Below are 14,543 nucleotides of genomic sequence, written 5' to 3' on the forward strand. Positions count from 1 at the left end.
TGGAAGTACACGTGACGTAGCCATCGACTTATTTGTCTTACCAATGACATCATCAACTTGATCTGCTTTGGTCGCTCTCTGAGTTGAGTATCTAGAGCAATGCAACAAATATACATGGACATTCCAATGTTTGACGCTTCAATAAAACCAGCAGCAAACATCTAGCTTGCTACTTCCACCCACTTGTCGGCAGCCACGGAAGAACCTGCAAATGAGTTGACGTGTTTTAGTCAAAATAAAACTGAGAAGATAAAAGATGAAACTTACCGATTTCATGACAGTCAATTCGGTATGTCATGAATACCCATTTCTCTGTCTTCATCTTCTTAACTCTTTCCTTCCCATCCTCCACCTCACTTTGCGCTTCTTGTAGCCAAATTCATCTAAGGATGTAAGCACATGAATCTCGCCTTTGCCATGTCCTATTTCGAATATCTCTTTCATGGCGCCGAGATCCATACGCTGAATCATATTTGCTACCTTCGTCCCGCACTTGTAGAAGACGAGATTAAAAACAGGATCGTGATTGCCGAACATCCCCATCAGCGTAGCAGGGCCAAATTCGTTGGGAGAAAGAGAAGCCTCGTACGTGCCTATATCGTCTTGGCGTAGAGAACCAGTGGTCGGGAAGGGGGTTGCTTCATAGCTCAACGCAATCATTGTCTCTAGCTCAACCTGCCATGGGTCCAAATTGACTCTTCGACACGGGCCTCGCCACTTTTCTAGTGTGGACGGATGAATACCATTCGGGACATCATCGCAGTACGGAACAATATCGGTCACCAATTTATCGGTAACGATGTCATTAAGGAACTCTGACACCCAATGAGTGAGGTACCCAATTGCACGGAGGCGCATGAGGAGGCCAAAGAAGGCTGCTAGATTGTTTGGATATCGGATACGACCACTTAGCACTACACTCGGGTTTGGAGGCCGAGGGGGAAGAATGGTGCTAATCAGGACTCTGGTCAGCCACATAATGAGTTCTTGGCGAGTAGCAAGTTCCGAGAGGGGACGAGGAAGTGGCTTGGCAGAAAGCTCCATGTCATTCCAGGTGTTATCTGCCATGACACGACAGCCAAAGAAACGCGCAAAATCCTTTGACTTTAATAGTGTATAACTGTGATACAATTCGTGGTCAGTGTATTGTCATATATGCAATGGGAGTAGCGCACTTGTATATGAAATGGTCCCCGCCTTCCCAAATGCCTGTATTTAAAAGACAGTTGAACGCAACGGAAGCATCAGACTGCTGTTCTAAGTTGGGCAGTGTAAATGCGGCAATATTCATCGGTCCATGAGTGTAGTCTCTGCGAAGTAGTGATGAGGGAAACATGTTCATAGCTTGGAAATGAAGGCTTACGGAACGTTACTGAGCCACATACGAGTGAACTTTCGCGGAAAGTTGGCTGGACGGTTGTCGACATTGAATGCCATTTTTGTTAGCTCCTGACACATGTCTCCCTGCAAAAGCTCAATACAAACGCGGCCTTTGAGTGCTATGAGACTGTCCACGACGGCATCGAAGAAGACCTCGGTAACTGAATAGGCTGGACAATCATTTTTTATTTTCCTTCCCTTGAATAAGCCCATTCGATTGTTGAAATTCTTGATCTGTTCAACCATCTGAAACGGTCGAAATTCAACGTCCGGATACCCAAAATCGCCTTCGTCGAAAGCATTCTAGTAAAGTATGAGATGAAGACCCAATCAGGAAGCGGCTATAGAGCGTACAAACAACGATGAGTTTGGTTTCCAAGTTGCGTTGATGTGCCGATTCACCTAGCACAACTGATGGATTATCCGGCGTTGGGTTTTCAAACACCTACTGCACCTTTTGCTTCAATCCTTCCGGGGGTAATTGTGAAAGACTGGTCCAGAGTGCACTAAAGGCCTCATGACGGACCCTCAAGGTGTCTGGTGGAACAAAGCACTGTGTGATTCCGTACCACTTGTCTTCCACCCTAAATTCCGAAGGAACACCCTGAAAAGAAAAAGGATTCTCAACAGGTCGATCGCAGTGGTGATGGATCATTTCCTGGACAGTTTCACGAGATAGTTGGGTGAGCCAAAATTTTAACGAGACTATAATGCCCGGAATCGAGTCCTCGGTGACGTGTAGCCAGTGAGGAGGTTGAAATGAGGATGTGGACAGGTCTCTCAAGAGGGACCTGACAAGTTTTAAGAATCTGAAGAGATAACGTTGAGATGCGTCAGGCAGCCAACCGTCTTACACACCTAACATGGCAATAAGAAGGAATGATAGCTCCCATCCATATGTATAGAAGGGTTGCTTTGATTTCTACCTCCTCTAGCTCATCGTGAGCCCGTTCCCGCAAGGCAATGAGTTCTTCAACCATCATGAATAGACACAGGTCCCGAGCAAGGACCGTGGGATGTATATCGAGGAGCGTAAAATGCACGTTGGTCGCATCTCGCTTCTCCGGGGTCATTTTAACGTAATCCTTTCGGAAACCAATGATGGAGGCCAGAACATGTCGAGCTAGGGAAACAAAGTTATACTGTGAATTAACGAACTGAATTAATTATACCATCACCGCCTCCACCCCAGAAGTATGATAGGCGCGAAAGGCGCTCTGTGGACAGGGTGCAAATATTGAAGGAACTGCCTTTCGTCCTCGGCCCCCAATCACTAGAGATTGACATCGGATGGTCGTGGCCGACCTAGATGATTTTAGATTTTACCTGTAGGTCGCTATGGTAACGGCGCTTACACAAAAGTATTCCAAGCCTGAATGACTGGTAGACGACAACTCAGCGCGCATGTATAAACGGTCCAAAGAAATACGCACGCAGATTTTCGGGCCATGGGAAGAGAAGCAAAATTGGCCCGAGCACTTCTAGCCCGTTCCACGACGGAGTCATACTCGCCAGAGATGCGCTCCCATTCATGCCAGGCTCCTTCAGAGTCCCCGAAAGCAGCATCTCTGAGTTGTTTGAGTATTGTTTCCTCCTCACAATAATCTTTCGGCATGATGGTGCCATCTCGCAATCCATGGCTCAGAGCCTTGGGAAGTCTCGACGAAAGTTTTGCTGCCAGTTTCGGATTCGGATTGGCGGACAGTAATTTTACTGATCGTAATATCGCCTGGTAAGACCCAGCATAGTTACCCAGCTCATACAGCGCTGCGCTTAGATTCGAAGGATATATTGCATTGCCAATATCGGTTTTTTCAGCCTGGATGCTCATTAAGAGTATGAGATAGAGGTAGAGAGGAAGACACTGCACCTCTTCGTAGAGTCTCGCAGCACTGAAAATTTTATGAGCATACGCGTCCTACGAACATCCCTAACAATAGTAGATCTACTACTTACTTCGCAAAGCGCCTGGACGCGAAATGCGTGTTCCCCTCGTCTTTCAGATCAGATGCAGAAACAGACGACATGTCCGTTATTGTAGAAGAGTACCGAGTCGTCGTTTCAAAAAATACCAGCGACTCGGGTCGAGTTCGAGCGGCGAGCCTGTGGAAGCCCAATGGAAGCCTCAGGAAGGCGACGCATGAATATTACATAAGCTCTGGAAAAGCAACGGAAGAGCAAAGAAAACGGATGCCAGGAAAATTGTGACCCCCTGACGATGTTACTTTACTTGGAGTAATGAAGCTGGAGAAGGGATGAGGTTGTCCATGTTAAGTAGGTTGTCCTGAAAAATTCCATAGCTCGATAGCTAAAACACCGATAAAAACACGAAAGCTACTCAACACGAGTCGTCCTCTACATAAGTCAATTAAATCCCATTTCTCGGTCGCACTGGGCTGATACTCATCGCACCCAAGGACTCTCCTAGACCCTTCGTAGCTGGATCCTCCTCAGTCTCCGTTTTCCGGACAACAGGAATCCCACCTTCATCAAACGTATCTCGCGTCTCATCCTCATCGTCGTCCTCGCCGTCCTCATCGTCTTCGTCTTCGTCATCATCAATAGCCACTTCGCCCCACTCCCGGTAGATACCCTCGATATACACACCTGACCGTGGAAGTTTGTACGGATCAAATGGGAAGAACGTGTTTAGCTCAGCATTGACGGCAGCGGTGGTAAAGATACGTGTCGGAGCGGTCGCGCCCATCGCATTTTGTCGTTTGTTCATCTCTAGCACAGTGTAGCAGTACATGAACCCAACAGTGTTGGCCACACGAGCAAATTGCATCGCGACGTTCGGTGAGCACACCTACCAAATATCAGTCAGAAGACGTCCCAAAATTGTACGGCATGAAGATACCTTAAGAGGATTCAGAGACGAATTCACCACTCGATGCACCACACTTAGCTCCCGCATCCATTTCTTTCCTTCCGTCTTCGTAAGCTCCTCATCTTCGTCTTCCTGCATATCCCTCCACCGGAAACAAAAGACCAAAAAGAGGCTCTGTGAAACAGCATAGAATACGCTGTTCTGAGCAGAATCCCCGCTACCTGTCTGCTTTATGTTGTCCAAATGTGCAGCAAGGAAATCGCACAGGACTCTGAGGACTGTTCGTACACCCTCACGGTCAACGAACCGCGCTCGACTTACAAAGCTACCTATGTAGGACGCGGCGGCTGCACGTGTGACAGTTGGTGTAGACGGATTGATCAGGGCGCGGTCAATAAGCATACCGAGGAAGATATCAGCAAAGTCTGGATCTAGGGAAGTGTACCAGAAGAGGAGAAACTGTGTATAGCGAGATTTGAATGTAAGAAGAATTGTGCGGTCAAAGATGGCGAGGAGGCTATTGAATGTTATATGGAGGGCTGGGATTTTGGAGGGTAGCGTTGAGGATGATGATAGAGGTATTGAGGGTGCTTGTGTTGATGGCGGCGGAGGCGATGATATTGATGGTGTCGGTGATTGGACTGGTATTCCAAGAGGACTGAAAGAGTCATATACGGGAGGTAACGGCGGGAGGTCTAGTGGAGGTAGTGATTCCGGTGGAGATGGAGATGGCGGTTTGGGTGTCGAAGATTGGCTCCGGTCAAAATGTTCAAACGTGAGTGTCAGTATGGTGTCCAGTTTCTTCACCATGTCTTGAATATGCCGAACATTTGTGATTGTAGCCTCTGGCTGGCCATTATTATCGAGGTCGAGATCATCTCCTGCATCAGACGAAAGGTCACTGAAGTCATCTTCGTCTCCATCTTCTGAATCAGTCTCAGAAGCATCGCCTTCTTGTCCTATTATGACGTCGAACGGATCCAACTCGAAGACTTCCTGATCTTGTTCTGCTTCCGCATCTTCTAGTTCCTCTAGCTCGACTTGGATCTCGACCTGAGGAAATTTGTCAATTGGAAATATAATGTACAGTGCAATCAGGCGTACATCTATCTGAATGGCACGATCGACAATTGTTCCGAGAATCTTGTCAGACAGTTCGGGGCAATAGCCGCAGACCCTCAACAAATTACGAATATAAGTAGACTGTGACGCTATGTTTTGCCGCTTATGGGGAAAATTGCGGGACAGGAGGGGCATCAGGGTCGACGGAAGTGTTGGTATAAGCGACAATATATGCTGAAGAAGGTAATGAAGTCGGTCATAGACGGTGCGGCGGGTAATTGGGCCAGACGAAGCGGACGCATCAAGGGCTTGAGCACATGATTCTGCGCAGACAGGTGAACATGCGCATAGGAAAGAAGCAGACTTGACATACGATAAGTAAAGCCTTGGGCAATCATGCCCAGGACGAGGGAAAGGTACTCGGGTCTCGCCGAGAGCAACATTCCAATGAAGATGGTATACGACTTGACCGTAGCGTTATCCATCGTAGTCCATGGCATGCGAACGATAGCCTCTATCAGAGCATAATGGACACGCTCAAGGCGAGAAACAACGTGGGAGAGCGTCAAGATCCAGGCGCGCAGCTGGGCTGATGACTGGGAAGTAGCCTTTGGGTTGAATTGATTGACAAGGTCATCAAATCGTTCGCTTCGTCCCTGCGGTAGCTAAGTCAGCGAGTTGCAACAAACATGGAAGCTCGTGTGACGCACATTGGCCTTTTCCTGCAGCGCGCTAGTGATAAAAGACAAATACATCTCATTACGGTACTTTTCATCTTGTTTGACGCGTGAGTTAGTCGCAATTGGCCGGCGAACGAGTAGCAATGACGAGGACGAGGACGAAGCGGTAGTTGCAGAGGATTTTCTTGGTTGTTTGCCTGGGAAAGTGGCAAGGGACGGCTTTGGTAGTGGCGCCTCCATGAAACGGGAATTCTGAGGTCCAGATTTCGGAGTTCGGTGGTTGAACTGGCTCAGTCGAGAATGGGGGTCCATTCTCCCGCAACCAGACGCGGAGCAAGGAAGGGAGAGCGGAACAGGCGTCGACTCGCTCGGTTCCGCCAGAAAAATTACACAGCCTTAGGTAAGCAGGCCTAGAAAAGACCAAGCGGCCTGGTCGGTTCAGTCCATCCTTGCCTTTTTCCCATGTCCTCCTCTACCTTCTCGTCCGCCCACCGGCTCTATGTCAAGTCGCTTTACAAACGATACCTGAAGAATGAGCTCGATTGGACAGTCACCAGGACTATCTGGCGGGCCAAGGCCCTTCTGATTAGAGCAGAATTCGAGAAAAACCGGTACGTTGATGCCTATTCTTGCGTGGAATATATTCTCACCTCATGACAGCAATGTGCACGATCCTAGAGCACTGGCTGTAATTTTGGAGAGAGCAGAGGCTGAGCTGGCAGCGAAAAAGCACCCCGACCCATACATTAGTGAGTCATTCTGCTCTGCTATAGTCTCGGACATTGTCTCAGCAAAGTGTAGGTCCCTTATTCCCTGATGGTACTAAATGGTGTGTGGTCATTCATTCTCTCCGCTATTTCCGCGTGCTGACCGCTTCTTGTCCTGCAGGGAACGAAACACTCCCGTAAGTCTCCGTGGACCCTGGTATGCCTTCGCTTATCCGTTTCTAGCCTCCTATGGGACCTCTATATGATCATGAACTAGCCGAGGCAGCCCACTAGATGACCACGCGGTCGGGAGAAGAGGACTTAAGGCACATATGAACTGGGTGGAATTCATTGATCCCTTGGATTACCGTAGCGCAATGGATGACTCTGGCTGCAAGAGATCTGGTACGGTTGTATTATCACGCTGAAATTTTACCAGTTGTATGCAAAACATTCGTGCAATGGCAATGGCGGCATTCGATGACATATGCGCGACATACGTGTGTTCACGCTTTGCGACCCCACTGCTCCGTACAACGTTCTTTCACAGTTCAAGCTTAGCTTCAAGGCCTATAAACAGTTTCCCTCTACCTCGTCGTCATTGACCCCTGTAGATTCAACCAGTCTGGCTCATGCCACGTATCATACCATCGAATCTTAGTGGAATTTTAGCGGCTGGATTACTCATATATGCACTACGCTTGGTCCTATTCGCCTTCTTTGTCAGACAGCGCTGTACGTGAAAGGCCCGGACCACCTCTCGGAGTATGCGGCTCTCCGTATCTGCAACCATGAGAACGCGTCGAACCAGGTCGAACCTTCACAACATCACGAACTTTACATGCTCATTTCACATCAGAAGCACTACTATAACAGACACTAGCGTTGGTGTTCTATAGAGCTCGCAGTGGTACTGAAATGGGCAACAATTTATTCGGCTTTCTGGCTGTGGGCTACTTCCAAACGCGCAGTAGCCACTATCATCCTCACTGACTAGGCCCCACAGGCGTGTGCCCATATTCAAAAGTGATCGTCAGAATATGCTTTGATGGGTGCCCACGGGATTCTCTGGCTGCATCATCAGGAATCCCGGCTTTTAACATGCCGGTGCCCCGCTCTCTTGTTTCGTCCACTCTACAATAAGGAGCAACGAAGGAAAACGGCCGCCGTGTCTCCTCGGCTTGTTTATATCTTCTTTGAGTTCCAGCTATTATTCGACCGTCCGTGACGCACAGAATGAAAACCTCTGGAAGATAGACAGGCGGTTCATTCCCCGGAAGATACGGTCCAGAAACAGGCCTATAACAAGAACGAACCATTATCCTCGATGATAAAGTGATCACTCAAGGTTTTGAGTACGATCAGGATTCCGACCTTCTAATCTTGGCTTCCGATGTCGTGGTTGGAATCGACATCCATTTGGAACTCAGGGTAATATCCAATCTCCTATTAATGCGCAATCTGCTTGTTCTGACTATCAACTACAGTCCTCAACTTTATCGCCCATCAGCAGGGTTTTGGTTGGGAGAGACAAAAGCCCTGATTGATATTCAGGACAGGTACCAGATTCAATGCCAGGAGAAGGAATGCCCGAGTACATACAGTATACACCCCGTATACGGCCCTTGAAGCTCGCCAGGCAGCCTTCCCGCTGTGCTTCGCACGGCAGTCTGCACAAACTGAAAGCACTATGCCCAACCCTCTCTCCAAATCCTTGAAACTCAAGCCTTTGCCAACTTTTATAGGAGGCTTTACTTGGTCCATCTTGCTTGGGCTTACGGTACCCCTTAAATACTATTCCTTGGTCCTCTTTCCCCTTTGTCGGCCCCGGGGTAAATTACCGAACTTTCTACTGACTGATGCGCTGATGTGATGGCCAACAACGAACTGTCAGTTTGAGTCTAGGTTTCAAGTTCAAGAGTCAAACCAAAACGAAATCTTGGAGCGGGATGTCGATTGAAATATGAAAGCAGCGTAACTATGCCAGTTTCAGTCCATTTTGGTGTTCCTTCTACGGATCTGCGAATTGACAAGTTCTTGACGAAAAGTCGCGTTGTCTGGATTATTCTTTTAAAAAAGAAGCACGAGTCTGCCGTCCACCATGTATATTATATCTCCTTGGTATGGAAATCTCTCTCCCGACGATAAGCCTGTGTATAGTCAACTGACTGCTTCCAGGAATTTCATTTTATCCGGTGTTCCTTATTCATCTTTTGATGAGTTCCTCTGGTATTCTAGATGCTGATGCGCCGACACGGGTTGCAACTCCTTGTGAGCTGAATCCCGGTCCCTCTCCCCTCAAAGATCAATGTCTGCCAGGAAAATGAAAATGGCGTTCCTGAGTCTCGACTCGTTCAATATATATGGTCAAGTCCACGACACCCTTCTGCGTCGACCCTTCGCTTTTGCTTTGCCTTGCCTGATGGCTGCCAACAGAGATGGACTCGACGTCTTCTATTACACAATTCGATTAATATGCCAAACGCTAGTATATGGTGAGCGCCTTCTAATGAAAGCCTTAGAAAATTGTCACTTATTCGTGTTCTCCGGACCAGGCATGTACACGATCCTCATGCCCTTGTGTTGTCATGCAATGTTGTATGTACTTTGACCCTAGTCGGGACCCGATACTCACGGGATGAACAATAGGAAAAGAGGCCTTCAAGGAACAACCCGACGACTGTTATTCTGCATGCTGATTTTCATGTTCTCTCTCTCGACCGCTCATTGGGTTCTATCTATATACCATGACCTGGACCTCATCTCCAGCGGGTTCGTGAACGGAATTCCCTTAGACAATGATGCCGCCAGCTACCGCCGACAGCAGTGCCTTCTAATGAATGCCTTAGCGCTCATAAATGTGAATGTCCTTTTTTCTTCAAAGCAGATCACGGACTCAGATTCCGTGACATACAGTGCGTCTTGACTGACGGCGTCGTTGTCTGGCGTGCATGGATACTCTGCAGGCAAGAGTACCGTAAAGCATTGATGATGCCTATCATACTTTTATGCTGTACAGCATGTACGTACTACCTTTTCCTTGTGCCGACATCACTGATCCTCTCCTACGCAGTATCCGCGGTGGTCACGATCGGAATACGGATTTCGATAACCGTTATATCTGTCAGTCAAAATATTGTCGTTACTGGCAACGCCTTGGCCCGCTCTTTGGATTATGCTCAAGTGCTATGCTTGGCACTGACTTTGTTAACCAATTTGTCATCGACGTCAATCATTGGGATTAAGGCCTGGTTAGTGAAGACATCTTTTTCCGATACATTTCAAAATGAATCTTGTTGGGTAGGCGGTATAGACGATGGATTACCACGGAGATAGTACAATCTAGAAAAAGGAGTATGACCCGAGGAGAACGAGTTGTCGCGCTGCTGGTTGAAGCGGGAGTTCTTTATACACTCTCTACAGTGAGTACTTATTCAGATACGGTTTCTTTACTTGAGCTAACTCTAGCAACACTTTGAACTTCAGTTATTTTTTCTTGCCGCTGTTTGGATTCGGCTTCCCTTCGGCACCTTGGGCGACATCTACGTTCCTGTCAATGCACAATTCGCGGTACGAATTGATCACATCTGCATCTAAGCCTTGGTGTGCTGACTGGATGCCAAGGGCATGTACCCAACAATTGTCCTTCTCTTTGTCAACCGGCGTAGCGCTATCAGCGAGACTGTTGTCTTCACTTTCCAGGGAAAACCCGATGCACCAGACCATGAGCGAGATTCCATGCGTCTGGAAACTATAGAATTCCGTTCAAATCCTTTGCTCGACACATCGGCCATCAACGAGGGTGAGACAGAGATCACAAGTGACGAATCTTTGAGGCTCCAAGACTCACAGAACGGAGACCCAGAAAGGTTCGAAAAGGTCCGATATGAGCCTCTACACCTCGTATAGGTCCTACCGTGCGCCAAATAGTAAATTAAAATTACATGTAAAATTCTAGTGTAGCTGTATAAGGATCTATAGGAAAGGAACGTTCTTCATCTCTCCGGCAGCTAAGAGATCTTCATCAAACGCATCCTCTTCCGCCTCTTCATCAGCCATCATGCTTCCTTCCTCACCGAATTCCTCATTCTGTTCGTCCTCAGCACCGTCCTCCTCCTGTTCATCAAGCTCAAAGTGCATATCATCCAAAGCACCCGGTATACTACTCATGCTCCGCCTCCGCGTTCGCTTTTTCCGCTTTCCAGTGCCGTCGTCACAATCGGTATCAAATTCATCCTCCGACTCTGCATATGTAACCGAAGACATCGAATCTGGACTGGCGCTCCGTCTCGATGAGCCTGAGAACCCAAAGGTACTGCTGAGTCTCTCAAAAGACGACATTTGCCTCAATTGGTGTTCTATTTCGCCTTCTGGCGAGGATTCCCTCCGAGTCGGTGAGGATGAGATAGAGGTCGCTGATCTGTAGACATTGACCTGCCTACTTCCCACAAGGCTGAAATTGCGTAGTCGGGCTAATGCACTCTGGTTTGATGTATCAGAACGAGCACTCAAGGCAGGAGAAGGCGGTGAGAGGTCTGGAAGCGGATAATCTTGGACTGGGGCTTTCCAGTAGTTGAAATCAGTGAATTCTGGAGCCCATTTGCGATGAATAGGAGGGAACATTTGGTCGACAAGATCAGTCATGTGAATATAGCTGGTATGAACCAAGATTAGGACCATCATCCTTGAGGAAGGAAAAGACTTACGATGATTTATACCCTGCCAACTCCAACAGTTCCAATTTGACCTCGCCAGTCGAATCGATAGTAAATATTCGTGAACTGGGCACGTTCACACTTCGATAAGACATAGCGTCTGTAATCCGGTTCCCAAACCCTGCATAGAATGGGTTTCTCGATGCTTCACCGAAGAGACGCTGGATGTCTCTCAGACAAGCCATCTTGAACATTTCCGGCTTTCGCATAATAACCTCTCTAGAAGGACACCAGTTCAATTAGTCTAAATTGCCCCTGCTTGATGAAATTTACACACCGATGCAACGACGCCATTAACCGGTCAGGACTCATAATGACAGGCCCCTCGGGAAGCTGGTAATTATTCTGCTTTATGCCCTTCAGATAGTCCCTTGTAGAGTCCGCTTGCCCTATCGCTCTCGAAGTCAAATACATGATTTTGTACCCATTTCGGCAGATATCCGTATAGAGCTTTGCCACTCCAAGGTGTGTCCAATCGCGTCCTATCATCGCAAAGACATGGCCTAGTCCATCAGACCTTTTCATCGAGTATCAGCCACGCTTTAGAGCTACAGAAGAATTCGAAGCTCACTTAGTGATTGTCCCATCAATATCGGATACAACAACCAAGTCCGTCGATTCCCACAGGAATATGCGAGCAGTACATGCAATAGCACCAGTCACGGACAACGAAAAGGTTATCGTATTAGGGCCTAACTTTAAGTTCAGGGATTTCTGGACGCAGTGTCAGATATGAGCATAAGAATGTGAGATGATGGTACGCTTACTAGCTGATCTGATGTTAACCGCAATGTCTTAGCAAATTTGTGGTCAGGTTTACCGATTACAGGTACCGGGGTAGGAACATCCTGAACGGGCTTCTGCAATGGTGTTGAGGGAAGGGCCGGTGCAGATTCTGCTGGCGGTATATCTTTTCGATGAGGCGGCGGCGTCTGCTGAAAATGTCAATGACGGAAAGAATTCGCGTGATCCATGAAACAACGAACAGATTCCAAGGGGACCGAGACAGATTCTCTTAATTCGGGACGTCCGGGCTTCCCATTACTGGTTGTACTGGAAGGTGTGCCTCTTCTGCTCCGACTCCACCATTGTACCCAAGATGAGGAAGTTGGAGGTTTTCGATTGCCTATTGGTGTCGTTTCTGTGATGGAAGAAGAATCATCGATTCCAGACTTGACGGCTTGATCGTCATCCGAAAGCGGCGAAGAGGGTCTGGTCGGTGTCATTCCTGTATCCCGCTGGCGAATATACTCATTGCGCCACAGTCTGAGAGCTTGCACCAATGGCGAGCCATCACCGTGTCTAATGTACCTGTCAACAGCGTCAGAACAACAGAGAGCACGAGTAAAACCGCATAACATACTGGCCCTCATTCCAATTTATCACCAAGGCTGGATCGTCAATGATGCTCTCGTCGTCCAAGAAAGTATTAAGATCAATCTTTCCTTTCTCAAATAGTCTATCAGTCTCAACCTCGTCCATGCCAAAGGCATTGCCTATGTTGTCAGTAGTAGCGGGAACAGCACCGTCTCGATTCCGTCTACCGCGCCTCTCATCTGCCTCATTATGCACCAAACTCAGCTCAAATGGCACCCGCCGACCCTCTATTGCCACTCTAAACTTCGTGGGGTCTGATGGGCTGACAGTCAGTCTACCACCGGCACCATATTTCTCCTCTGTGACCTCTTCGTCATCGTAATCTTCATAGACTCTCTGTTCCTTCTCTTTTCCCTTCCCTTCATAAGCTGGGGGCACGCTCCTACTCCGAATCTCACCCTCTTCAACTGCCTCCAAACCACTAATTGACTTAGACTTGGACTTGCCCAGACTCTTTCCCCATGTCGTCGGTTTGTCACCACTGTCAATACGTCCGCTCATTCCAAATGTTGTCTTCAAAGGGGATGGTTGCGGAAATGCACCCCATTCCCAAAAATATTCCTGGGCTGATGATGAGGGAAGCTTCAGCGGCAAGGAACTGGACTTCGTCATATCGGCAGGTGGTTCAGGAAAATCAGGAGGCTCCGAAGTCGCGCGTATAGAGGGAAATGCATAGGGTGGTGGCGAATCGTCAGGACTTCCAGACCGAGATAGTGAAGGCGTCGAAGATCTTGAAGAGGTGGGAAACTCGATGCCAATGGCATCAGAAGGTCTGATGGTACGGTCGGATCGCTCACGGTCATGCGAGGTACTATGACGCCTACTTGAAGAGTGATATCCTTCAATGTCATATGCGATACCTGCAACCAAAGATCAATTATCTTGAGAACGAGTCATACAAGTCCACGGACCATTCGAAAATGCGACCTCGGGTACATGGTTAGTTCCCCGTCTTAATTTCTTCTTCAGTATTTCGTCCGCACGTTCATCCTGTTCCTTCTCCGTCATATCTTTGGCGTCTGTTCCGGATGAAGTATGTTCTTGAGAAAGTGACAGCCTCGACGGCCGCTTCTTGGTCACAGAACCTGATGACGTCAAGCTCTGTGTCTTCATGTGTCGTTTCTCGGCGCTATCTGGTTGGGCGTCCAGATCAAGGTAATCTGGCTCTTCCTTTGGTAGCTCGACATCGTCTGATTCGGCTTTCTCTCCAAATAGTCCCATGTCGGGATCTTCAGGCGCAGTTTCCCCGTCTGGTCGTGTAGGTTGAAGGATAGGCGAAGTGATAAGGTCGTCTGGCACGTCGTCATCAGTCTCGAAAACGAAGAAAGCCTCGCCAGCATCTCCAATCTTCATATTGAATGGAATCGAGTGGCCATTAACCATTACGCTGACCTGGGACTGATTCGTCGGCTTTCTGGACTATCAGATGCAACAATGAACGCACCTTCTTCTCTCCTGGCCTGAGTACCTGCCACTTTCCAAACCGTACATGAAATGGTGAACAAGCTAGTTCCGTCCCGCCATTGTCGGTCGGGCGCTGGATGACGATGACATCAATCGCACCGGTGAGCGTCGAGGGATTTATGGGTGGTAATTCCTTGTAATATTGGTACGGCGCACTGATGGCATTGACGGCACCGCGGATGTAGTTCATGGTATGAGAAAGAGATGGGGTTGCCTAAGGTTAAAATGGCCGCACAGGATTCACACGTGCGAGACGCGCTCTTTGGGGCACATGCTTCGGACCGGAGATCAAATGCGTTTTGCCAATTGGCAAGGAGACACTTTACTA

General features: G+C 48.2%; 5 protein-coding genes across 5 annotated transcripts; 2 read left to right on the top strand and 3 right to left on the bottom strand.

Moving 5' to 3' along the window:
- Positions 1-82: 82 nt before the first annotated feature.
- EV420DRAFT_124965 (uncharacterized protein) lies at positions 83-3,798 on the bottom strand. The gene is made up of 12 exons (XM_060466713.1): positions 3,337-3,798; positions 3,251-3,272; positions 2,814-3,199; positions 2,736-2,760; positions 2,553-2,685; positions 2,239-2,503; positions 1,835-2,189; positions 1,735-1,782; positions 1,364-1,683; positions 1,176-1,310; positions 268-1,120; positions 83-205 (listed from the first exon to the last, which is right to left on the bottom strand). The coding sequence occupies exons 1-11, from the start codon at positions 3,405-3,407 to the stop codon at positions 319-321; spliced, it is 2,562 nt and encodes an 853-aa protein (XP_060333458.1). The 5' UTR covers positions 3,408-3,798; the 3' UTR covers positions 83-205; positions 268-318.
- On the bottom strand, positions 3,749-6,264 carry EV420DRAFT_1266390 (RNA polymerase I-specific transcription initiation factor RRN3; the record flags this gene model as incomplete). Its single annotated transcript, XM_060467325.1, has 5 exons — positions 3,749-4,189; positions 4,241-5,263; positions 5,315-5,595; positions 5,646-5,928; positions 5,983-6,264. The coding sequence occupies 5 exons, from the start codon at positions 6,262-6,264 to the stop codon at positions 3,749-3,751; spliced, it is 2,310 nt and encodes a 769-aa protein (XP_060333459.1).
- Positions 6,265-6,326: 62 nt separating this feature from the next.
- EV420DRAFT_1526832 (uncharacterized protein) lies at positions 6,327-7,214 on the top strand. The gene is made up of 5 exons (XM_060472438.1): positions 6,327-6,563; positions 6,613-6,701; positions 6,754-6,781; positions 6,841-6,856; positions 6,903-7,214. The coding sequence occupies exons 1-5, from the start codon at positions 6,415-6,417 to the stop codon at positions 6,951-6,953; spliced, it is 333 nt and encodes a 110-aa protein (XP_060333460.1). The 5' UTR covers positions 6,327-6,414; the 3' UTR covers positions 6,954-7,214.
- A 1,518-nt stretch (positions 7,215-8,732) lies between these two features.
- Positions 8,733-10,601, top strand: EV420DRAFT_125027 (uncharacterized protein). The gene is made up of 9 exons (XM_060466718.1): positions 8,733-8,780; positions 8,838-9,154; positions 9,215-9,257; positions 9,309-9,519; positions 9,576-9,681; positions 9,733-9,910; positions 9,964-10,081; positions 10,146-10,229; positions 10,284-10,601. The coding sequence occupies exons 2-9, from the start codon at positions 8,968-8,970 to the stop codon at positions 10,566-10,568; spliced, it is 1,212 nt and encodes a 403-aa protein (XP_060333461.1). The 5' UTR covers positions 8,733-8,780; positions 8,838-8,967; the 3' UTR covers positions 10,569-10,601.
- EV420DRAFT_1664782 (nuclear elongation and deformation protein 1) lies at positions 10,150-14,405 on the bottom strand (the record flags this gene model as incomplete). Its single annotated transcript, XM_060478962.1, has 9 exons — positions 10,150-11,313; positions 11,366-11,593; positions 11,652-11,891; positions 11,946-12,088; positions 12,142-12,306; positions 12,361-12,685; positions 12,738-13,611; positions 13,663-14,143; positions 14,196-14,405. The coding sequence occupies 9 exons, from the start codon at positions 14,403-14,405 to the stop codon at positions 10,635-10,637; spliced, it is 3,345 nt and encodes a 1,114-aa protein (XP_060333462.1). The 3' UTR covers positions 10,150-10,634.
- Positions 14,406-14,543: the final 138 nt, after the last annotated feature.

This window comes from Desarmillaria tabescens, assembly GCF_030435595.1.
Source record: "Desarmillaria tabescens strain CCBAS 213 chromosome Unknown EV420scaffold_10, whole genome shotgun sequence".
Lineage (NCBI taxonomy): Eukaryota > Fungi > Basidiomycota > Agaricomycetes > Agaricales > Physalacriaceae > Desarmillaria > Desarmillaria tabescens.